Source organism: Takifugu rubripes, chromosome 18, assembly GCF_901000725.2.
Source record: "Takifugu rubripes chromosome 18, fTakRub1.2, whole genome shotgun sequence".
Lineage (NCBI taxonomy): Eukaryota > Metazoa > Chordata > Actinopteri > Tetraodontiformes > Tetraodontidae > Takifugu > Takifugu rubripes.
The window spans coordinates 4,274,988-4,298,159 of NC_042302.1; the positions used below are offsets into that span (position 1 = coordinate 4,274,988).

General features: G+C 50.2%; 2 protein-coding genes across 11 annotated transcripts in view; both read left to right on the forward strand.

Moving 5' to 3' along the window:
• The window catches only part of magi2a (membrane associated guanylate kinase, WW and PDZ domain containing 2a), an 85,956-nt gene extending 81,410 nt beyond the window's left edge, over window positions 1–4,546 (forward strand). For 6 of the 9 annotated variants that reach the window (XM_029825304.1, XM_029825305.1, XM_029825306.1 and 3 more), the window contains one exon: window positions 1,281–4,546. In XM_029825304.1, coding sequence (XP_029681164.1) covers window positions 1,281–1,906 — 626 coding nt within the window. In that variant the 3' untranslated portion in view covers window positions 1,907–4,546. Of the gene's footprint in view, window positions 1–323; window positions 435–1,280 lie in introns of all 9 variants that reach the window. The other 3 variants (XM_029825312.1, XM_029825309.1, XM_029825311.1) reach the window with 2 other exon arrangements.
• A 1,150-nt stretch (window positions 4,547–5,696) lies between these two features.
• On the forward strand, window positions 5,697–22,743 carry LOC101078787 (fatty acyl-CoA reductase 1). Of its 2 annotated transcripts, XM_003972776.3 has the most exons (12): window positions 5,699–5,963; window positions 12,064–12,342; window positions 16,648–16,823; window positions 18,208–18,387; window positions 18,461–18,638; window positions 18,907–18,951; window positions 19,058–19,176; window positions 19,304–19,371; window positions 20,250–20,421; window positions 20,501–20,630; window positions 20,781–20,908; window positions 20,980–22,743. In XM_003972776.3, the coding sequence occupies exons 1-12, from the start codon at window positions 5,955–5,957 to the stop codon at window positions 21,140–21,142; spliced, it is 1,647 nt and encodes a 548-aa protein (XP_003972825.1). In that variant the 5' UTR covers window positions 5,699–5,954; the 3' UTR covers window positions 21,143–22,743. The 2 variants fall into 2 exon arrangements, with proteins under 2 accessions (XP_029681504.1, XP_003972825.1); XM_029825644.1 differs by lacking the exon at window positions 12,064–12,342 and having other exon boundaries at window positions 5,697–5,963.
• The last annotated feature ends 429 nt before the right edge of the window (window positions 22,744–23,172 follow it).

The window sequence follows — 23,172 nt, forward strand, 5'->3', positions numbered from 1 at the left end:
GAGCGTCGGTTTCAACTTCAAAGACAGACGCCTGAGATCAAAGCCCTCACCTTTAGATGATAAACAACTGCAAAAAAAATGAAAGTTTTCTTTGTAACTGAAGAATTAAAACCAGGAATGCAAATCTCAAGAAGCTAAATGACACAAAACCGCGCTGACTGAACTTAGCCTCAAGAAAACCTCCACATTTTCCCCAAACTCCTCTTTTTTCCACTCGTCGGCTAATCTGTAATTCCACAATGTTGGACTAATTCTTTCTCTCTCCTGTCTTGACTAACATCTTATGTCCATTTCAGTGACCTGTCACTAATTGATTGGTCTAGGTTGTTACTTCCCCTTCTATAGGAATGGTATCTTCCAGTCTCTCCATGTGCATGAAAAGTGACAAGCATGGCTCCCCCTATTTCTTCCTAATGGGCCACTCTAAAGACACGGTTTGTGACCTCACTAATCTCTTGTGCTTTTGTGTCGTTTGCTCGTTTCCTTAACCGAGTTAACTGCCGCGTAGCTCAGCGGCTAACGGCTAGGTTAGCGGTAGCATTTGCTAGAACCAGTTTATCGTAGCCTCTTTCAGCACAGCCTGTTTTGTGAATTCTGTGCTAATGCTAATGCTAACTGCGTCCTCTGTCTGCCGCCGTCCTTGCGTTCTTCCTATTCTACGTACTAGCAAGTACTTTCCCAGTTTCCTGGAATTACTTGCCCCGCCCATTTCATCACGTGTGCTAGTTTATCCGTTACATGTCTGTACGATGCTACCTAGCTAACCAAGGGGGAACCGGCTTGTTTCTTCTTCTGTGTTTGCTTCACTTTCTGTTGCTTATTTACATAAATGGAAGCTGGTGCTAATAATCGACGGCAATTAAGTTAATTAGCATAGAGAAGCGTGGGAGGAGGAGCTGAAGTTATTTTGGCTTAAGTTGTGCTTTTTTGGGATGGCTGAAGGCAAACAAACAAAATTAAATGAGCCTTTTTAATGTTGATATTGGAGCTGGACTGAGCGAGCACGACTCCAGGCTGCAGCAAATGTGTTCAGCAAAGTTAGCTTTTGATAGGAAAGAACCTCGGAGGTTCTAGACGTCGCTGAGAACCTTCCTTCCTTCTTTCTGTGGGGGGGGCAGATTGAAGCGTCTGTAAGTGGCGCCGCTCCGTGACGTAGTTCAGCTGTACGCCGGCGCCCTCAGCCTGTAAAATGTGAGCGATGCTAGGAGGCGATACCTCGTGTTGGCGTTAGCCTTAAACCGTCCCTGCTGACGATGCTAACGGTGACCGTTGTGTTCCAGATAACGCCGCTCCATGGGACGCTCGCCCTTCAGCCTCTCCAAGCCTGTCGGAAGTAGCCCCGCCCATCGATAGTCTTTCCATATCACTGGCTTCATCTCACATGGCCCCGGCCCCCGACCTGCCCCTCCTCCCGCCCCTGGACGTACCCCGAGACCTTGTGGCGGGAGACGGGAGGAAGGAGCACGCCAAGAGCCCCCAGGAGGCCGAGCTGTGGAACCTGGATCCGAACAGCCAGGGGAGGAGGGCGGTTAAGGAGGGTGGCAGGTCCACCCATAAGGGGCACAGAGTCAAGCCTGGTGCTGAGGGGGAGGGGGGCAGCGAGGAGGCCAAACCCTCCAGGAGCTCCAGAGGGAGGTCCAAGGACAGAACCGCAGAGGGCCCTGGAGAATCCACCCAGCCTGCCGGCGCCCCTGTGCTCCCACACACCAACGGGAACAGCAGGGACGAGGTGGACCCCAGACCCTGGGAGCAGGAACCAGGCTCAGGAGAGAGCCGACTCGCCCCCCCTAGCAAGAGCGGCTCGGTGGGGAGGAAGACCACCGTCTCTCCTGGGCCGTGGAAGATTCCCGGATCCGACAAGCTGCCAAGCGCCCTGCGGGCCGGCACATCCACACTGAGCAGATAACCACGCCGATCCTAAAGATCACACCTGGCCCCTCCTAACACCCGCCCCTCATTCCCCGACAGGACCCGGTAGGTCTGGAGTGGCGATGTTAAGAGTTTTATTTAAGTTATTTTGAGAGTTCTTTGACACCAACCACCTTAAAGCCTGGAAGGCCAGAGTGAGCAGAACCTTCAGAACCTTCAGACAGGTTCTCCACAATCAGAACCAACAAACACAAGCTGACAGTGAGCGACTGTTTTTATAGAACTACCAACGAGAACTGGAACAATAAAAAGATCCTGGAAGGTTTTTTTCTTTTTTTTTTTGTTCGGAGACTCGACGACGGAACTTTTGCCTTAACAGAGACGTTCCGGCCTGAAACATCTGGAACATCTGCCAGATGATACGCAGATATTAGAATACGAACATCTGGGCTCATTTGTAAATAACGTCATCCTTTAAGGCGACAGAACTTTAGTCGGGGGCACAGCTAGCTGTTGGCGCAGGTGCTCTGTTTCATTAGGGGCCAGCAGGGGGCGCTGTGCTCATCGATTAAACAGAGCCAGATGCCGACGCTAAGCAGAGGAGTTCACGAGATACCACCAGGGGGCAGAGTGCCTTAGAGGGGAGGTCGGATTTAGCATAAAAGCCGAGGTTTCCGAGGAGTCATACAGCTCAGTTTGGCAGCATTTATTAGTCACCACGTAGAGAAATAAACGTAGTGCTACACTTTTGAATTTAGCTACGCGGTGCCCGCGTCAAGCTACGCCCGTAGCCGCTGGCGTCCACTCGTGATCCGAACCGCACAGGCTGAACTGTACCGCTCGGCGGAAACGCGGCTAAACGTTCAACAGTTGGCGTTTAAAAAAAATAAAAAAATAAAGGCTGCTACAGATTTAAATGATAACGGTATTTTTTCAGTCAGATATATAATTTATTTCACAGGTGTGTATGAAATCCACTCCATCGCCCGACTGACGAGCCGCGCTTGCGTTAGCGGTTCGTTCCCTCCATGTTCTCGACGCAAAGTTAGCACAGAGCGCCCCGAACTTGACCCGACGCCCGACCGGTCGCCCTTCCCGAACTTCAGGGACGAGTTGGCGGCACCAGCTGCTGTCGGAGGTTTGTTCCGCTCCTGTTGACACTGTGTGACATTTACAATCGATGCCAAAGCTCGAGGTGGGTCAGAACCTTTACACACACCAGCCTCAGAATCCGACCAGCCAACATCCTCCACACCAGTAGGGGGCAGCGCTACGCCACCTGCCGTGGCGGTTATGTTCACATGTTTCTAATCAAGGCACTTTTCCGCCACAACGACGCTAACTAACGGCGCCACGATTCAGATAACGGAACAAAGCTGCTAAGCTAATAGGTGCATGTCTGCTTGTAAACTGCTTCTGGCGTAGTTCAGTTTTAGCAGAAAAAAAAATCACGTCGAACCGTTTTATCACATCCACCATCGCTGAATGTTTTGTTTCTTCATTATTTGCACGTGAAATAAACTACGCAAACTACGGATTTTACGTAAAAGCCACTTTATTACTCGCCAAGAAGTGTTTTTTTTTTTTTTTAATTCCTCTTGTGGTGCTCTTTGTTTGTTAGCTCTTATTGTCTCTTTCCCTGAGTGGATGTTTAGGATGTTGCTTGAAGCTAGCATCAACTGAATTATCATTAAAAAAATCATGAAAATTTGCAATGATTAAATCCCAAAAATAAAAGGCCAATTAGTCAACAGAAAGTCACCTTGCTAGGTAGCTAATTAAGCTAATCTAAACGTCGAGTTAGCCGTTTCTTTGACTGTTTTGAATGTTTCTCAAAATCGTGTCAGAAAATGCTCAAGAAGGTTGCTATATTGGTCTTGAAACATTGAGGCTAATTCATAATGTTAGTGTTCAAGTTAGCATTTTCTTTTACTCAGACAGAAACTACGGGGAGGTCCTCGTCTGGTTGATCAAGTAACGGTTGCAACAAACAGCTAAAATTCATATGTTCCGATATTTTACCATAGAGCCAGCGAGCAAAAGTGTTGAAACTGATAGCATTAGAGATTTTTCGGCTAATATTGACAAATCAGGGGGTGGCGCCACTAACCTTAGACAGCTAAATAACCTGTTAGCCAGATGTTCTACTAATAGCAGGCTAATTCAAGTTTGTTTTTAGCTCTGGTTTAGCTTGTGCTTCACATTACAAACAAGCGTAGAGCTCCTCGCTAATCAGCAGCTGCTAAAGGACATTTCTGAAAAACTAAAGTTTTCAATAAACAACAGAATTTTTATAGTTTTGTTTGTTTGTTTGTTTGTTTGTTTGTTTTTCGCTCAGCCTTTGCACAAATCACCGCTATTCACTTCCAAGCTGTCGCCATGGAAACTGACTGTAGGCTGTTTTCTACGGCAAGCGGAAAGAATCAGAAAGCTTGTGAGCGTGATGCGACGCACCTGAGCGGACAAATATATAAATACGAGTTATGTGGACGGAGTTACTATTTTTATGGGGACGCGACACGACGGATATATTAACTTTTGCTAAAACCTTGTTTACCTGTACGATATCCTAGCAGAATAAAAAAGATCTCACCACGTGACGGATTTCTTTGGGAAACGCTGCTGTGTGATTTATTATGGTTGTGTGTTTTTTATTAAAGGTGACGTTCATACAGAAGCGCACGTGTAGTTCTTTGACTCCGGGGTTTGTTAGCATGTTAGCTGTGGACGCTCCTCAAGGATGTTTAAAGGACTAGCTTCATATTTTGGGGGACCTCGACTGCAGTTAGCGTCTCTTTTTAAGGTTAGCATTGAGCAGACAATTCACTACATTTTATTTTTGTTTCTAATTTTTTTTTTTTTAAATATTCTACTTGCAGGTACGGTTACTGAAGGTGAAAACCTGATATTTCTTTCTAAGGCAGCTTTATCCAACAGAAGAACCTCTCCTTTCTGTTCCGGTTTAAAAACACTTTCATGTTCAGGTTTACATCAATTGCCTTTGCACAAATCAGACTTCATATAAGTTAAATAAAGTCTCTCGCTTTTATTCCAAAAAAAGTAATAGACTGCAGATGTTTCCCTTCATCTTTCCGAGGAAACCGTGATATGTGGCCCTTAAATCAGCCTCGGCGCACTTTCCAGATTCACGGTTTCAGAACTGCGTTGATATTTTAGTTGGTGCTGCTGCAGTACCTTCGTTTCACCACGTGGTGGCAGCAGACAACCAGTAATTTTATCGGATTTTTTTAAATAAACTTTATTCGAGGATCCTTGATTAGTGGCATGAGACCACCATTAAAATAAAATCTATAAGTAAGTGTTAATCCTGATGTGTGCAGATATTTAATTGAAACATGGATTAGATGTAGGTGCAGTTCACAACGTCCTCCACCAGATGTCAGTGTTTGACCTTTTGAAACGCGCTCCTAATCCTGAAAACCGTTATTTAGTGAGTAAAACGTGAATCGGCTCCTTTTAGCCACGATCTCCGAATAGTTTTCACATTGTGTGAAGATAGATAGAGGATGTCTAACACGTGCACTGCCGTGCACGCTTCCTCCCCAACCCCGTGGTTTCGGGGTTGTTGTTCTTTTCTTGTTTTTCGGTTTCTTTTTCATAAAGATCTCCCCCAACTGGAGTGTTTTCAGCGCCGCTGCTTCGCGTGCTCCGGGGGGATCGACCCAGAGCTCCAGAACACGCACACGCGCACACACACACACACACACACACACACAGAGCAACAGAGTGTTGGGGCACTGCTTGGTGTGACGGGGGGGGCGGATCGAGCGCCCGATTTTATTTTTTTTTTATTGAATGAAAGTTTGCGTGACGTGCGGTTTGCGCACGATAGGACGGCGCGTACCGAGAGGAGTGCCGGAGGGCGGGGGTGACGGGCCCTGCCCACTCGGTATCTGGCGTCGGTGTAACAGTCGTCAGGACCCAACCGGGCCGTTCTGAAGCGGTGGAAGCATCCCAGCAGCCTGAGCCCGAGGCGGCCGGTGGGAGGAGGCAGAGAGCGCGCAGCTGCCACAGCCACACAGCCGCTCCGGACACCGCAGCACGAAGGAGCACCGCATCCACCGATGGAGACGGTAGGGAAACGCCGCTCGTCTGCTGCCGTCGCGCAGTGCGGGATTTTATAACGGCCCGTCCCCGCATCCACGCCGCCGTCCGAGCATCTGTGGTCGGGGCTTTTTGGCCGCGGTGCGGGCGCACAAGCGCGGCAGGGCGGAGGAGAATCCGGCTCCGGCGCGGAGAGTCGGACCAGCCGGGGGGGGAGGCTTCATGTTCGGGGTAGATATGGGTCCTGTGATTCGGCCTAAACGTGGGAGAAGCGTCGGGAGGAGACGCGCAGTTGGCGCCGGGCTGAACCGCCCTCCACCGCAGTGCAGGGCGGTTCAGCCCGAGCCGCAGTCGGCGTGGAGCAGCTGGCTGAAGTCATCCACCGTTAGGCGCGAACAGACCGGAAGTCGCTCCGCCGGCCTTCAGAATAAAAGCACAACGGTTGTTAAATCGCGAGTTGCCGGGTCGTTTTGGGTTCATTTTCCGTAAATAAGCAGGTTTTAGTTCGTATAATTAGGGTAAAATCAGCGTTAGTATCTAAGTAAAAACAACAACACGGCAATATTGTTTATCTACAGTTGGGTATTAATAAGTAAAGTTAAAAAAGTAAGTGTAAAAAAAAGCTGTTGCTTCAGGCATCTGACAGATTTCAGTTAAAACTTTCGGTTAAAACTCTTTTATTAAACACTTCTGGAGACAATAACGTTGAGATTTTAACTGTAAATTCCGCAGGTCAGGAAATGAATCAGGAAGTAACTGAATCGGTTAGCCTACTTTTTCTCTGCTATCTGGACTTTTTTGGTATTTATGTAGAAGAAGCAGGATAAAAGTGGTTGTAAATTGAGGTGATGATAAAGTGATCTTATCTTTATTCCATCTTGTATTTTTATTTGCAATAAGATATGTTAGTTCGGGTTGAATATTGACTCGGCTGTCACAAAAGTTCCTTTTGGCCTTCGTACTATTCTGTTAAGTTGTTGGAAATGAAAAATGCTGCCTTTTTATTATTTAATTTGAAGGTTCAGGCTGGAAGTTGTTTTGACGCCAGCGAGGAGAAAGAAACGGTTGGTACCAAGGTCTGAAAATGTTCCTCATTGTTGTTTCATAACAATGGAGATAAACAGCAGCGTTACCATAGAAAAATGTGGCTTTGTGTGTGTGTGTGTGTGTGTGTGAGTGAGACTACACCCAGCCAGTGTCCTTCCTGTTTATAATATTTCTGCTCCACATCAGTAAACAACCACCTCTCTGGACCTCACCTCTCTGATCAGCTGTAATAATAATATAAAGACATTTTCTGTTGTCTTCTTCACACCTGCGGTATTCTTGGTGCACCTGTTCAATAGATTCGGTGTGTTACACCTGATCTGTGTTGTCGGATCAATGACGCAGCAAACAGAAGTTGGTCACCACCGCGACAGTGAACATGTGTAAAACATCTGCTCTCATCCTGTAGCTGTGCCCACTTTTGTTGTATTTTGATGTGTGGTGACAAAATTAGCGCACGGCTTCGTCTCGTGCACGAGGGCTAACGTGTCCTGGGCTAATTCCTAAATTAGGATCAAAAATTGTGCTCTAATTATCTTCTCCAGATGACCTATATTTGGCTTGAAACGTGCTAGCTAGTTTGTGTATTTATAGCCAGAAAGGCTCCCATTTTTCACGCTGCCCAAATGTAAAGCTCTAAAAGGAGCTCGTAAGTTAGCGCCGCTCAAAGGTAGAGAATGTGTCTACATGCTAGCATCCACCCCTTTAGCATCAACGCTGGGTCCATTTTACCAACTTAATTAGTCGCAGCATTAACGGATAGTTCAACAAAGTGTTGCTAATAATGCGAAATTCAGAAAAAAAGTGCTGAATTTCTTCACCAAATAATAAAAGAAACAGTTTTGTTCTTGATTGAAATTAGATGCAAACTCGATAACAGAACTCCAAATGCTAACGGTCAGACAAGGCAGCCTCGGCAGCGTCGAGGTCGATGCCGTTTCTTCTTCTTTGGTCACTCCATCGCCAGGAAGAGTCGTCGTTGTCCGTTTGGGAGCTTTACTGTCAACGAGCGTAATCAGTCGAAGAGTTGTCGGTGCAATTCCTCTAGTCGGAGCGGAGCGCTTTAGCATGACTCAGCGTTTCCATCAGCAGCTGTGGATGCTGATAAATGAGCAGAGCTGTTGTTGTGGGGGGGGCGTGGGCGGGGGTCACCTTCAGGAGAGCGCTTACAGGAGAACCGGAGATCCTGATTGGACGGAACAGAACCTCCGAGATGTTCCTTTTAATTTGACAAGCAGATGTCGTAGATCAAAACGGGTCACCTTGGTAGTCTCTCCCATCTGTGCCTCCCCCCCCCCCACACACACACCCACACACACACACACACACACACACACACACACACACACACGTAGGTGAATGACGTTGAAGTCCACGCAGGCGTGGGCGCTCCGGCCACAGCGGCGTCACGGGAGGCTAATGGAGGGGATTTAGAAGCTCTTAATGGCCGTGAGTCAGGACCAGCAGGCACAGAGAGGCCGCCTCGCGAGTCCATTTGACTTTATCATCGTGTCGGCGTGGACGCAAACTCGGAAGTTGTAGAGTCGGATCAGCGATTGGATGAGGATGTGGAGCTCAGTAAAATGCTTGATTAAAAGGTTTAGGAAGTTGAATTCTGATGTAAGTTTACCTCACCTGCGGCGTCCCTGAGAGGCGTCCCGGGTAGATTCACCATCTTGTGGCTGGCGCAGGAGCCCACGCCGCTGACGGGCCGAGCGGTGTAATTACAGAACCTCCGGACTCAGGCGCGATCCATTCCATGCAAATGGATGCTTGGAAACGTTAGCCCGCTCGCGATGAGCGAATCACGTGTAGCCGATACCTGAAATCGAGCCGCGACCTTCGTTTGGAGATCAAAAGAATTGAATTAAGAAGATGCCGCTTAAACTGTGGAAGCCCCTGGCTAATATAATTACTCCTAATTAGATTAGCCGTTAGCTGCTTCAAGGGGGGAAACGGAGAAGTGGAGGAGAAGATGTGCTGCTTTCGTTTGCTAATTCGATCTTGGATCACAGCCTGATTACAGCCGTGTATTCACGATCCAATCGGAGATAATCTGGACTCCGTGAGAGGTCAAAGACCCCCCGAGCCCTTTTTCATCAAAGTTCGTGTTTACAGAAGCTGCTAAAAAAAAACTTGTGCCTGCGTTGTTTGAACCTAAACTCTGCATTGTTGATAGCTATCCTAGATAGCACCTATAGCTAGCACCTATCCTAGATAGCATCTATAGCTAGCACCTATCCTAGATAGCACCTATAGCTAGCACCTATCCTATGGCTGTGCTAACGCTGGTTTCTCTCAGACCAGATCAGATTAATCTTGTCGGCCCTGAGAGGCTTCAGTTTCTCAGCTGAACAACGGTTGTATATTCTCCTCTTTTTCTGGCTCTCGGACGTGAAAACAAGCATTGATGTGTTTTTCTTGGCTTTGGGGAATTTATTTTGTTAATCTTGGCACGCTTGTGCTCAGAGGTTGACTTCTCCTTTATGTTTCCTGGCGTTGGCATTTAACTTGACAAATGGCGCCTTAATTATTGGCTGCTTTTACTGTAGTTTTCCCACACTCCCCCGCCCCATCTCCCTCTCTCTCTCTCTCTCTCTCTCTCCCTCTCTCTCTCTATCTCTCTCCATCTCTCCATCTCTCCATCTCCATCTCTGTGTGCTTTTGTGCGTCTGCAGTGGTTTTAGCCAGCGTGTTGCTGCTATTCGCCTGTGTTTCCAGCAGCACTCGGTTGACCTGCTAATAGCCGGTCTGAGCCTGGAAAAGCTGGAGGCAGCAGCAGGATGACAGAGCCGCAGTTTTCAACGAATGGCGTTGGCCTCCTGGGGAGAGACCCCCGGAGGAAAGACAGAAAATGGAATGAAAGGGTAGAGAGCAGCAGAGTTCACTGAGGATGCTGGTAAACCTCTGCCTAGCTTAGCTGTTTGTGTGCCTCTCGCGCCGAAGCAGGACTTTGTCCTCACGGTCCTGTCTGTTCTTGGAAGTCATGACAGTAAAAAAGATGCAGCCGTATTCATCTGACAACACAAGGTTAAAGCTAGCGGCTAGAAAAGCTAGCATCCAATCATCTCTTTCCCTCGCTTTGATGTATTCAGATGTAAACAAGCATCTAAAGCATTAACCAACCCTCCGAAATGAGGGCGGGAAGAACAGATTTGCCCGCAGTAGCCTCCTGGATCTGGATCTGGATTGAAATTCCGATCATCTTCTTTGATCCTCAGCCCAGATTTTGCTAGAATCCGGATGTGCGAATCATTTGAACGAACCTGCAACCGACACGCAGACGTCTGTAAAGAGAAACAAGAGCTTAACTCCAGTTTCCCCGCTGGCCTCCGCGAGCAGGTGGCCGGGCGCCGTCGGCCTGACGGGCAGAGGAAGAGCCGGGTTGTGTAATCTCTGGAGAACATGGCTGTGTGTGTGTGTGTGTGTGTGTGTGTGTGTGTGTGTGTGTGTGTGTTTGTGTGTTCATTCCAGCACTTCTCCAGCTGCAGGAACATTTCTATTGTAAGGCGTTAATCCGTAGTGACTTTCACCCCCACCACCCTCGTCGTTCCGTCCTCTGAGAATCCCTATGAAGCTGGAATGTCGGGCCCCCCCGGCGCAGGTCCCTGTTGTCCCAGAGAGGACAGAAGGAAAGCGGGCGTAAGGGAATTGTTGTATCTTACCCAAGAGGGGAGGCAAAAAGAGGAGGGTGGCGGCTCAGGGGAGTCGCTCCAAACAGTCGAGTTTCTGACTTGGGGGGGGGGGGGGTGCTGCTGTCAGCAGGTTCAGAGGTTCATATGTGGTCGTATGTTTTATCGGATAATAAAGCCGGAGCGTGTTACGAGGTGGACTCTACCCCACCCTGGACGGGTCACCAGTTGTGGTACCCTTCGTGGTCGTCGCGCTCCCGTCAGCCCAACTATTGTTTCAACTTTAAATCTGAAACCTGACAACTAAGGCCCAAGTGTCCCGGAGGTGTCTCGGCTCTGTCCATTTTTCCATATCTCCATATGTGGACTTGGGACAGCTAGGTATCCCACAATGCATTTCACTGGCCAGCCACCCCAACAGCCGCACTGGCCAAAAGTCTGTACTCCGAAGTACGGACGTCCAAGTACCAACTCCAGTTCACAAGTCCTGAGTGTGAGGACGGCACGAGTCCCGTCCATCGCTCGGTCAAAGTCTGAGGACAAACCTGCTGTCTCACTGTGTTCAAAAGAGGTTTTTCTGAAGCTCCACTTCAGCTTCTGGGCGTGTTGTCTCTCGGGCTTCCTGTCGTATCTCACTTCCTGTTTGAGTGTGCAACACAATTACGCAGCTTCCCACACAGGGCTCACATCCTCCTCTGTGTTCCACCTGATCTGTCTGCTGTCCTGCTCCGGGTCCTGCTGGCTCGCGGCAGCAGATGCGACTCCTGATTTTTTTATCGAGCGGGTCAGAAAGTGAACGCACGGTCCATTACCCCCCCCGTATCGATACTCCTAATTCCCCATCGGAATAACGGTCCAGCTGCATGTTCAGTGTGTCAGAACTCAGGGTTCAGCTGCGGGTCAGTTTATCTAAAACAAACGGCAGCAGGTGAGCTGGAGCCGCCTTCTTTTGTCGTGGGTTTACCGAGCTGGTCCAAAGACCTGGGAGCAGTTGGGAGCGGACTGGACCCCCTCCAGGCCGGGTCGTGTCCTCTGGGAGGCCTTTATGACCCCCTGAGGGGATCCTCACACAGGCAGGTCACGGTGATCTCTGTGGTGGATCTGTTGAGGGTCACGAGGACCCCCAAGAGTCCTCAGGAAGTGAAGTCGCTGCTGGTCTTAATGACGCGTCTCCATGACAACCATCAGGAGGACTGAAAGGACTGAAATCCAGAATTAGCCAAAGCAAACATCCTAATCTAAAGTCAGGTTTCGGCAAAGCCAATGTTCTCTGCGGTGTTGACTGGAAACTAAGGTGAATGAATCATCCTTTTAAAATATTCGACAGACTTGCGTTTGCACGTCCGATCCCTCCCCAACGTCCCCCTCTGTCAAGAGCCATTTGGTTAGCATAGCGGCTGATGTTGTTAGCAACCATTTGAGTTCAGCGTTCTCTCTCCTTCCGCTACAGGAGTCGTGTGAAGGCCCGGAGCCGAGCAGGCTCGGGGAACAGGAGGCTGACGCTCACCCCAGGCCTGCGGACGTCTGCGGGGGCGCGGCCTGCAGCAGGATGGCCGAATACTACGCCGGCAAGAGCGTGCTGATCACGGGGGCCACTGGGTTCATGGGGAAAGTGCTGGTGGAGAAGCTCCTGAGGTCCTGCCCCGAGGTCAAGGCCCTGTACCTGCTGGTCAGACCCAAAGCCGGGCAGTCAATGCAGCAGAGGGTCAGCGAAATGATGACGTGCAAGGTAACTCCACAGTTTAACCTTTGACCCTTTCAGGTGTTCCACTGCTGTTTCAAGCTTCGGGTCAGGAATGATGCAGAGCTAAAGCACCTGAGGCAGCAGCCTGAGCCGGGGCTCTTCAGCCCAGCTGGACCTTTTTGAGTCGCAGGTCATAAATTCAAATGAGTCCAAATATGGTCACGCCGGCGCGCCCAGCGGTATCAGGCGTGTTTACAGAGCATTTGCCTGCGCACCGTTGCCATGGCGAAGAAGTGGATAATCGACCTCAGAAGAGTTCGCCGTCGAGACTCAGACGAAGGTCAGGAGGCAAATACGAGGAGCGCGATAAAGGCGGCCTTCGAAGATTAGGTGTGCTGGAGCGGAAGCAGGGATGAGGAGGCAGAAAGGCGGCGTGGGGAAGGAGACGAGAGGTGTTCCAGACACTCATTTCGCTGTGCCTGACTGCCCGTTCAAGTTGTTTCCAGGCTAACAGGCGGTTAGCTTATGAACGGATCCAAAGGAGAGATTGAGCCATTTTCACATGACATTAATTAAAAAAGGAGGATCTGTTTGTTTATAGCTGACGGGTGGTTTAGGTGGCTAACTGGGAGTCCCGCTGCATGCTAGCAGGTACTGTATTTACGCAAATATCCTCATGTGATTCAGCTTCCGCTGAAGTAGCCCCTCAATGATTTTCCATTGGTTTTGGCATCAGTCTGATGGCGTCTGCCATCGGGGCACCGCTTGACACGGGGCCAAGTACGCACTCGCTCATTTCCTGTCCACGGATGGAAGCAATGTCCATTAAAGGAGCCTCGAGTACAGACGGCTAATGAATAAAGGGGAAAACAGTCATTCTGCTGCTGCAGTGTGTGTGTGTGTGTGTGTGTGTGTGTGTGTGTGTGTGTGTGTGTGTGTGTGTGTGTGTGAGGGGCTGCCAGGCACAGAATGGCCTGCATGGTTGTTCTGGTTGCCCATTACATTTGCCCCGCCAGCGGGCTGTCAATCAAACCCGGCGTCCAGCTGGGCCGGTCTGGTCTGTGATTGGAGCGATGAATATCTGAATAAATTGATACATCATTGCACATGATCGTAATCCGTCATGCTTTGTCGCGTTTGTTTTTGTCAGTTTTCCTTATCGCTTCTTCCTCATCGTTCTCTGCCTTTACTGGCGATGGTTTCAGACACACCCCATAGTTGAGATTGTGTGTGTGTGTGTGCGCGTGTGTGTGTGCGTGTGTGTGTGGGTGTGTTGTTTAGTGTAACTTGATAGGTAAGTTTTCCGTTAAAAAAAAGGGAAGTTTCAACGGTCAAACTTGGGAGGGGCAGAACTCTGCCCCCGGTGGACACAAGGAGAACTGCAGGTGCCGGGCTGTTCTCTGCTGTTTTGTGTGCACGGCTACAACACCGACGGGTTTATCTGATGGCTTTTGTTTCACATACGCAACAGCAGCGTGATGCCAGCACTGATGCGTATCTGTTGATCCGTGCGTTCCTAGATCAGGGTGTGATTTCCTTTATTTCAGGATCTACCAGCGTTACAACATTTTAAGGATGGATAGCATAGCGAGCATTGACGTCGGATGTGTTTTTGCCCTTTGAAAACTGGGTTGTTTACGTGATGAGGGTGAAGATGGCGTACCCGGAGGTCCTATAATGATCAAGTGTCACAGAGAATCGTGCACGTCGAGCGCGGCTCCTGCCGACCTCTGGTATGGATTGGCTTGTTCCCTGCTGCTGTCTCAGACTTGTCGGGCTCTGTCTCAACAGGAAACATGACCGACGTGTCCGGGCAGACCCCCCCAGCTGCCTGTGCGGCGCTGCAGAGGCGTGCTGCTGCTCGTCTGTGGGTGGGTGGCGCGTGACGCAGCCGCTGAAAGACGAGCGCGGAGCCACGCGGAGCATAATTAGGCCGCAAATTCACTTGAGTCTATGAAACAGATCGGCCCATTAAGGACCGCACTGTTATAGAGGTGCAGAACGAGCATGTTAGCGGGGACCCCCCCCCCCCCTCCCCCCACTGTGGCTCCATAGATACACTGAGGATTCATCTGTTGGTACTTCCACTCTCCTTCCCCAGAGAGGAGAACCGAGCCTGAAGAGCGTAGCATTAATGTTATCTTTCTGCACAATCAGGGCCTGATTTTGACTCCCAGGAGGGTTTACCCCCCCGTCAGCCTCCTGTTCCCCCCCTTCCCCCACCACCACCACCACCACCACCACCAGGGGCGTCGGCAAAGGCCAGAGATGGTTTGAAGGACAAGTGAAGTGCTAATTCTTAACCTTCACGATTGCTGGTTCAGGGCGTCCGCTGAGACACTGGAGGTCATTTTCCACAACTGAAGCGCCTTTGTGTCGGTGTGCAGACGTCCGCCGGGCCGTCGTTGCTGGGTTTGAGAGGGTTTGAGGGGGGGGGGGGGGGGGTGGACGCAAAACAATGCCGTGTTTCTCCAGCGCCACCCTCGGCCTGCGTTCCTCTGGCTCCCACATTCCGTTGCCTCGCTCACCCCTCTGACCCTGATGCCCCCCCTCTGTGAAGCTTTCCTGATAACAACGCGTGCTACTATTTTGGTTGCGTGAGCGCATACACACTCCGGTATTTTTAGCCTTCAGAGGTGTTTCTTAAGCTCTCAAATCCAGTCCTGCACTTATTGTCCTGTTCTGCAAATAACCTGCAGCCGGCCATGCTAAACATGCTAATGTTTAGCACGCTAACTGAAGCCGCTGCGGTCGATTATTTCTGATTATGTGCAGGTAAGCTAACAGGAGGTGGCGGAGCAACATTTCAGCGAGCATGTTGCAACTGTAGGCTGCTGGCAAATCTCCAGGGTGGAAAAGGTTTGGGGAATTTAGGAGGAAATCCGCGAGCAAAACCACCAGACAACAAATCTGGGCGGGGATGCACGAAAGGCTGAGTCACAGAAAGACGGGGGCAAAGTAGCTAACTCCCTAAAAACCACACCGGGCCAGGAAAACGAGGATAAAATATCCAAGCGGGCTCCAGTATGACGCATTAGGGCGAGGCTGATGAGGGAGGCGGGGTGGGAGCCTTGTTCTGACAGACTTGACGGGAAAACATTGTTGAAAGCAAGAATCACTGGCTAATCCTGCAACACTGCTTCAGAACATGGCAACAATCTCATTCCAGTCCGTCAGATTTGGTGTCATCTAGTGTAGAAACCCTGTTCTGGACTCCCAGAGAAGAGTCTTGTTGCTGTTCGTGACCTGATGAGAAACACCAGTGTCTGTATGAATTAGCAATTAGCATGCTAATGTTATTTTACAGAGACATTAGCCAAAGTTCGTGTCCCTTTTAAAGGCATTTCCATACATTTAAGCCTACATGCGGATGGCTTCCGTTTCTTCCTTTGAATGTTGGGAGGCCTCTGAGTGGCTGAGTGGTACCGACCCTTTACAGCCTTCCAGCCATTAGCTTGACCATCACTTTTTCCACCTCTGTGTAATTCCCGCTCGTTTGAAGGGCTTTGCTGCAGGAGCAGTCTGACGTTGGTCCACGCCCAGGAGAGGAACTGCTGTCAGAGCTCAGCAGAGCAGAATGGAAACTGTTCCCGCCTGACACATTCCAGTCTGTTTAAGGAATGCCGGAGGCCGCCGGTCCTGTTCTGTGGTGGCTCGGCAGCAGAACCTTAAACGCTGCTGCGTCGGCGATCGAAGAAACAGATGTTTAAAGGCGACGCGGCCTCGCGCGAGCAGGCAGCTGCGTGACAGATTCCCACCATCTCGGCGGTGGAGAACTCTTCCCTCCTTTTTTTTCCCCCCACGTGGAAATCTGTCTCATCGGATTGGCCGACTGCAGGCGGCGAGGTCGCAGCAGATATACGTGTCCCTCCGTGCACGAGGGGTGTGGTGGGGGTGGGGGGCACGGAAAGGGGAGACGGGGGCGTCTATGTCGGGCCACACCTGGTCAGGCGGGGGTGGCCACTGCTCACTAGATAGGGAGCTGCCTGGAGTGTCCTACTTAGTGGCCTTACTCAAATTCCGCTGTGGGACGTGGCGTTTAATTTTTTCTACTGATTGATACATTCAAAACACTCCCTGGTTGTTTGTTGTTGTTGTACCTTTATATCATTAATATTTAATTTCATTAAATAAATATTAGTGTCCAGTCTAGCGTCTTGGGTGCAACCACAAAGGATGATGGGATATATTTCTTGGCCAGGCTACTTTCCGCAATGCATTCTGGGATACATTAAGTGTACTCCAGAGGGTACTGTGACCCTCGCCTTACATTTGGACACGCCTCCAAAATGATCAAATGTTTCACTTCCTGGCACTAAGTGGGCGCGACGGTGTTTTCTTTCCCCGCAGCTTTTTGATCGCGTGCGAGAAGACGACCCCGACTTCCACCGGAAGATCATCCCCATCAGCAGCGAGCTGACGCAGCCGGGCCTGGCCATCAGCCCCCAGGACGGCGAGAAGCTCGCCAGCTGCATCAACATCGTCTTCCACTGCGCTGCCACCATCCGCTTCGACGAGCCACTAAAGTGATGACACGCACGCGCACACACACACACATACCATTACATAAAGTTCTTTTACTGTAATCGTTAATTTGTTAACAGGAACTTCCTGTTATGTGATGCCGCTGAATGAGCCACATTGTTGTGGGCGGAGTCAGATTTGACTGACCATGCCGACGCTCCGTCAGGCCCCCGTCACACATTCCTCGCTAGCTCCGCCCATGCAGAAAACACACTCATCATCTGTGTGTGTGTGTGTGTGTGTGCTCATACTCACTACATTTTGAGTACCAGACTCCTCATTCTATGAGCAAAGTGAGGACATTTTTGGGAAGTGGGGGCATTTTAACTGGTTCCCACAACTTAAAGGACTGTTGGAGGGTTAAGTCTGGGGCGTAAGGTTGAGAATAGGGTTAGGGGTTAGTTGTGATGGTTATGGTACCGAGCTGGGAAATCCAGTATGTCAGTGGAGGTCCTGCCAAAGATAGAAGTACAAGGGTGTGTGTGTGTGTGTCCCTGTTGCTGTAAACATGCAGCTTTAGAATAAACTGAATCGTTGCAGCACTTGTTAACTGGTGTTCGCAGTACGAAGCCCCCCCACAGAGGCCTGGGGGGAGCAGATGTTTCCTCCGCCCTCCTCTTCCGTGTCTCCGTCCCTCCACGTCGTTTTAATCTCTGCTGCCTCGGTTCTTGGCGGAGGCGAACGATCACGCGTGCAAATGGTCAAACGCTGACATTATCTGCCCTCACGCACACACGGACACGCACGCAGTCTGACAGATTGTGCTCGCTTTCTCTCTCCCCCCCTCTCTCTCTCCCTCTCTCTCTCTCCTCTCTCCCTCTCTCTCCCCTCTCCCTCTCTCTCCCTCTCTCCCTCTCTCTCCCCTCTCCCTCTCTCCTCTCTCTCCCCTCTCTCCCCTCCCCCCCTCTCTCCTCTCCCCTCTCTCCTCCTCTCTCTCTCCCTCTCCCCTCTCTCCCCCCTCTCTCCCCCCTCTCTCCCTCTCCTCTCCTCTCTCTCCTCTCTCTCTCCCCTCTCTCTCCCCCCCTCTCTCCTCTCCCCTCTCTCCCTCTCTCTCTCCCCTCTCTCTCCTCTCTCTATCTTTCCCTCTCTCTCCTCTCCCTCTCTCTCTCCCCTCTCTCTCCTCTCCCTCTCTCTCTCCTCTCTCTCTCCCCTCTCTCTCCCCCCCTCTCTCCTCTCCCCTCTCTCTCCCTCTCTCTCCCTCTCTCCCTCTCTCTCCCCTCTCCCTCTCTCTCTCCCTCTCTCCCCTCTCCCTCTCTCTCCCTCTCTCCCTCTCTCTCCCTCTCTCTCCCTCTCTCCCTCTCTCTCTCCCTCTCTCTCCCCTCTCTCTCCTCTCCCCTCTCTCTCTCCCCTCTCTCTCCTCTCCCTCCCTCTCCTCTCCCCCCGCAGACACGCACTGCAGCTGAACGTGATCGCCACGCAGCAGCTCCTCAGCCTGGCCAAGCAGATGCACCACCTCGAGGCCTTCATCCACATCTCCACCGCCTATGCAAACTGCAACCGCAAGCACATCGACGAGGTCATCTACCCTCCTCCCGTCGAGCCCAGGAAGCTCATCGAGTCACTCGAGTGAGTGAGGCGTCCTCGCCGGGCGCGCCGGAACGTTTCGGCCTTTTTCGTCTCAGACTCTTCGTGTCCGCAGGTGGATGGATGACGGCATCGTGCGGGACATCACGCCGCGGCTCATCGGTGACCGGCCCAACACCTACACCTACACCAAAGCTCTGGCCGAGTTCGTGGTGCAGCAGGAGCAGGACCAGCTCAACATCGCCATCATCAGACCCTCCATCGTGGGAGCCAGCTGGCAGGAGCCGTTCCCCGTCAGTGTTCCCTTCACACCCCTCTTGCCTTTTGTCGATGTTCCGAAGAGTTAGCGTGAAAGGCTTACTCATCGTGGTGGTTGCTATTCATAAATGTGCAGCGTTAGCTGCTGGCAGGTCCCGTCAGTAACATAAAAACTCCCGCTTGGTCTCCTCAACACCAGTGGGCGCCTTGTGGGCGGGGAAATACCGGGTCGTCTTAAATGTGCCCTGATTAAAGCTGACCATCTCCCATACCGTCGTGTCTGTCTCTCCTCTCGCCCCTCAGGGTTGGATCGACAACTTCAATGGCCCGAGCGGCGTCTTCATCGCCGTGAGTGGAGCCTTTCGTCGCTTCTTTAGTCCTTCCAGGAATTCCGAGATGCAGTTATTTATGCACCTTTCTTTTTGTTTTTTGTTTCTCAAATTGGACTCTTCAGGCCGGAAAAGGGATCTTGCGCACCATGCGAGCCAACAACGACGCTGTGGCCGATCTGATCCCCGTGGACGTGGTCATCAACCTCACCCTGGCTGCTGGCTGGTACACGGCCGTCCACAGGTGAGCTCCAGACGCCACTGAATCACAAGTGCCGATAAGAATAAGATGTCAATGATGATCTCTAAATACATGTCAAGCCTCTGGACTAGAAATCAGACATGACATAACTTTTTCTTGCACCCTACAGGCCCAAATCGGCTCTGGTATACAACTGCACGACTGGAGGCATCAACCCGTTCCACTGGGGAGAGATCGGTACGTACACGGGAATTTACCGCATTCCAGTGATTCCAGTGTCCTCTTTAAACACCCACCACCACCAATCGGTGTGCCCGTTAGCGTGTTTGAAGGTGAGCGGTTGGTGCGCCATCACCCTCCCCGCTGAGATGTTAGCACGCTAACCGAGCGCGGTTAATCCTCTTCTGCTGCTGGGAATTTTACTCGCGCTTAAAATGAAATTCACAATTTATGATTTCAGTGAGTCCCCGTTTGCCATTTCGCCTTCAAAACAGTGAGAACGTGCAAACACGCCAGGCTCTGTTGGTCAGTCTGAATTTAAATGGTCCGGATTTCCGGGTCCATCTCAGCGAGTCGGCAGATTAAACTGGGATTAGAGGGTGGAGGCTGTCAGGTTAGCCACAAAGGGCCTTTCCTCGCTATCGTCGTTGGAAATAAAAAAAGGAATAAAGATGCTGACAAACTGCCCAGGATTATTCTGAGCAGGTTCTGCGTTTCTAATCCCGGACCAGGGACAGCGGCTCGAGCTTAGCAGGGCCGTGTCCACCAACCACGCCGCGGGGGGGCGGCGTCCCGGCCACAGCTGGCTGTCACCTCGGATCTGGTCAGTACAGCCCCCTGTGGCCGCCACATAACGTGTTTCCATGGAAACGCAGAGTGGAGAGCAGAGTTTGCGTGCTGTGATGTAACATCTGCGGTCACGTGGCCGCTGGTTGGGGGTGGGGGGTGGCTGCTTTTCCTGATGTTTCCCTGCAATTTTGACTGGTGGGGCTTCCTGGAAGTCGCGGGCCGTACCTGGAAACTGGAATGCTTTCACCCCCTGGATAGGCTGGGTGATGGATTAAACTCCCCTTTTCTGCCTCTCTTGTCCCCCTGCTTTCGGCACATTTCCGCAGAGCATCATGTGATCTCCTCCTTCAAGCGGAACCCCCTGGAGCAGGCCTTCCGTAGGCCCAACGCCAACATCACCTCCAACTACCTGATCAACCAGTACTGGATCCTGGTCAGCCACAAGTTCCCCGCCTTCATCTACGACCTCTTCCTGAGACTGTCGGGGCAAAAGCCGCAGTAAGGGCCGCGCCGCATGAACCGCTTGAAATGAACCGCGAGGAAGTCATGACCTTTGACCCCCTTGTCTTGTTTTTAGGATGATGCGCATCTTCAACCGCCTGCATAAGGCCATCGGCCTGCTGGAGTATTTCAGCAGTCAGGACTGGGAGTGGAACTCTGAGAACTTGAACATGTTGATGAGCCAGATGACCCCAGAGGACAGGAAGGTCAGCCACTTGGGGTCAAATATGCGACAAATATCCTATTTGTAGATGTTCAGAACGTGAAACTGTCCGTTTTAAAGCCCTCTTGCGCCATCTAATGGTGAGAGGAGGGATCGCACATGGTTTAACAGCTTTTCTTCATACGTTCTGCAGACTTTTAACTTCGACGTGCGCCAGCTTAACTGGCCCGAGTACATCGAGAATTACTGCATCGGCACCAAGAAGTATGTCCTGAACGAAGACATGTCCGACATCCCCGCTGCCAGGCAGCATCTGAGGAAGTGAGTGTCGTCTCTCAAGCATGAATACCGTTTTGAGTTTCAAACCACTCATGGTGTTCTTTTTCTCCCAGGCTGAGAAACATCCGTTACACCTTCAACACCGTGTTGGTGGTATTCATATGGAGGGTCTTCATCGCCCGCTCCCAGATGGCCCGAAACATCTGGTACTTTGTGGTCAGCCTCTGTTTCAAGTTCCTGTCCTACTTCCGCGCATCCAGCACCTTAACCAACTGAGTCTTCCTCGCCAAACGGAGAGGCCGCCGGCGTTCACACCGAGTGAGACTCTCGCTTCCAAAAAAAAAAGGACCTGGAGACCCTCCTTTGTGTGGATTAGATGGACGGGAGGCCTGACAAGGCGTGAAGCGCTCAGGAGGGGGGGAAAGGTCGACTAGCCATGACTTAAGTCCTGCAATCTGTTAAACCCCCCCCCCCATCCCCCTGAAAAATCTTTTAAGCATTTTTCATTATTTTGTCCAATGTTTGTGGCCAATTATATATAAATATGCAACAAGAAAGCCTCGCGTGACTTCCATTTCCATACGGCTGTTTCCTTTGAAATCCAGGTACGTCGCCTTTGCCTTGGTATCAGCTTTCATACTTAAAATGTGCCACAGCGTCTTGAATACGCGGGGGATTTACCTCCCGCGTGCGCCTACTGCCACCCTTGGAGAGCTTCTGTCACCTCACGCCCGTTTATGTCCTTGTTTAAACCAAAACATACAGATTTAGCCATATCTAGCGCACGTTCACTTCACTCCACCTTTTTGTTTTGGTCTGTTTGTACTCCGGTTTGTACTGAAACTAAGTTTACTACTTTTACATCTTTATACTTGCGTCAAAGGCTAGTCTGATATGCTGTAGACTTTGGACCTGTGCGATATAAATGTATAAATAAATATAAATAAGAGCGAATCATCACATTCAGTTCTATTTGTACAGTCCAGGATCACAGGTAACGGCTGTCCCAGAGCAAGTTTTCTAATAAAACTCACCAGAAAAAGTTGTCACGCACCCTGGAGATAAAAGCCATCATGACAAACGAAAACGGAACAAGTCCAAATTCCAAGAATAACCAAAGTTGAGCGTTTAAAAGCTTCACCTGAGACCAGAGGCAAGATCTTTAATATGCTCCTAATTTGTGGTTCCCCAAATTCTTGCACTATTGATTATTTATCACATGTTCAGAAGGGTTTTCTGAATACTGAGTTTTTTGGTCGAGGCTGTTGATGTGATTGACAGAAGGCCAAAATCAGCCATCATGGGAAACAGCCAAAGGCGGCAGCGTGTTGATGGAAAGTGTTCTTGAGATCTAACTGCAACACAGCTTCTGCGAGGGTTAAACGTTCACTTGACAGGAAGATGCAGATAAATTCCCCTCAACCCAAAAGTCCCAAAACGACTTGCTAAAACAGTGTTTTATGACTTTTATTCAGCATAATTAAAGCCTACCAAAAAAAAGCTGAATTTCCTCCACACAGTTTCCGACCAAGTCGGAAGTATTAAGCGCAAGTTTTACTAATACGAGTGGAAGTTGTACAGTATTGTGTGGGTCATGAAACTCTCCGCAGCACAGCATGGACACGTTGAGCCAAAGTGTCTGAAGAGGATGAAGCTTCACACAGACCCGCAGGACTTTACTAATGGTGTCATTCTTTTCTTTTTCTCTCTCAGTCTTCTGTGTCGGTTGTTATCCCAGACTGGAGTTATCTTCTATATCTAATCAACCCGTCACTCCTTATTTTATTTCTTTGGTTTTAATGTCCTGCAATAATCCCTGTGCTGACAAAGTCACACTCGAATCTGCTTGTAATAAACCAGAAGTGACAAAAGTTAAAGTGTGCTGCCGTCTGTTACATTCAAAGATTTTTATTTTTTGTAAACGTATGTTGCCGTAATTAGTGGGAAGATAAAACGTGACGGAACTACAATCAAAGGCGAATTGAACGTCTGTTCTTAATTGATTCGTAAAAGTGGCAGAGAACTTAAGGTAAGGAGGTGTCCCTGAACGAAATAGATGCGTCAAAAAAACCTCTTAAAATACAAGATGGATTAAAACGATGATTCTGAGCTGGTGGGTCACCAGAAACAAGCTATGTTTGTGAAAACCGACCGGACGACTGTCGTGAGGGACAACAGGTGGACACGGAAGTTGTAAAGAAGACAATCACGACACAGCTGAACAAACTGGTGGAGCAATTTGATGACTGTCTGCCGGAGAAACGGAGGGATGAGCGACCGGAGAGTCAAGGAATTTAGAATAATCG

Coding starts and splice junctions, on each gene's coding strand:
- LOC101078787 (XM_003972776.3), top strand. Junction 19,177..19,303: donor TGGTACACGGCCGTCCACAG/GTGAGCTCCAGA, acceptor TGCACCCTACAG/GCCCAAATCGGCTCTGGTAT. Junction 20,909..20,979: donor GCCAGGCAGCATCTGAGGAA/GTGAGTGTCGTC, acceptor TTTTTCTCCCAG/GCTGAGAAACATCCGTTACA.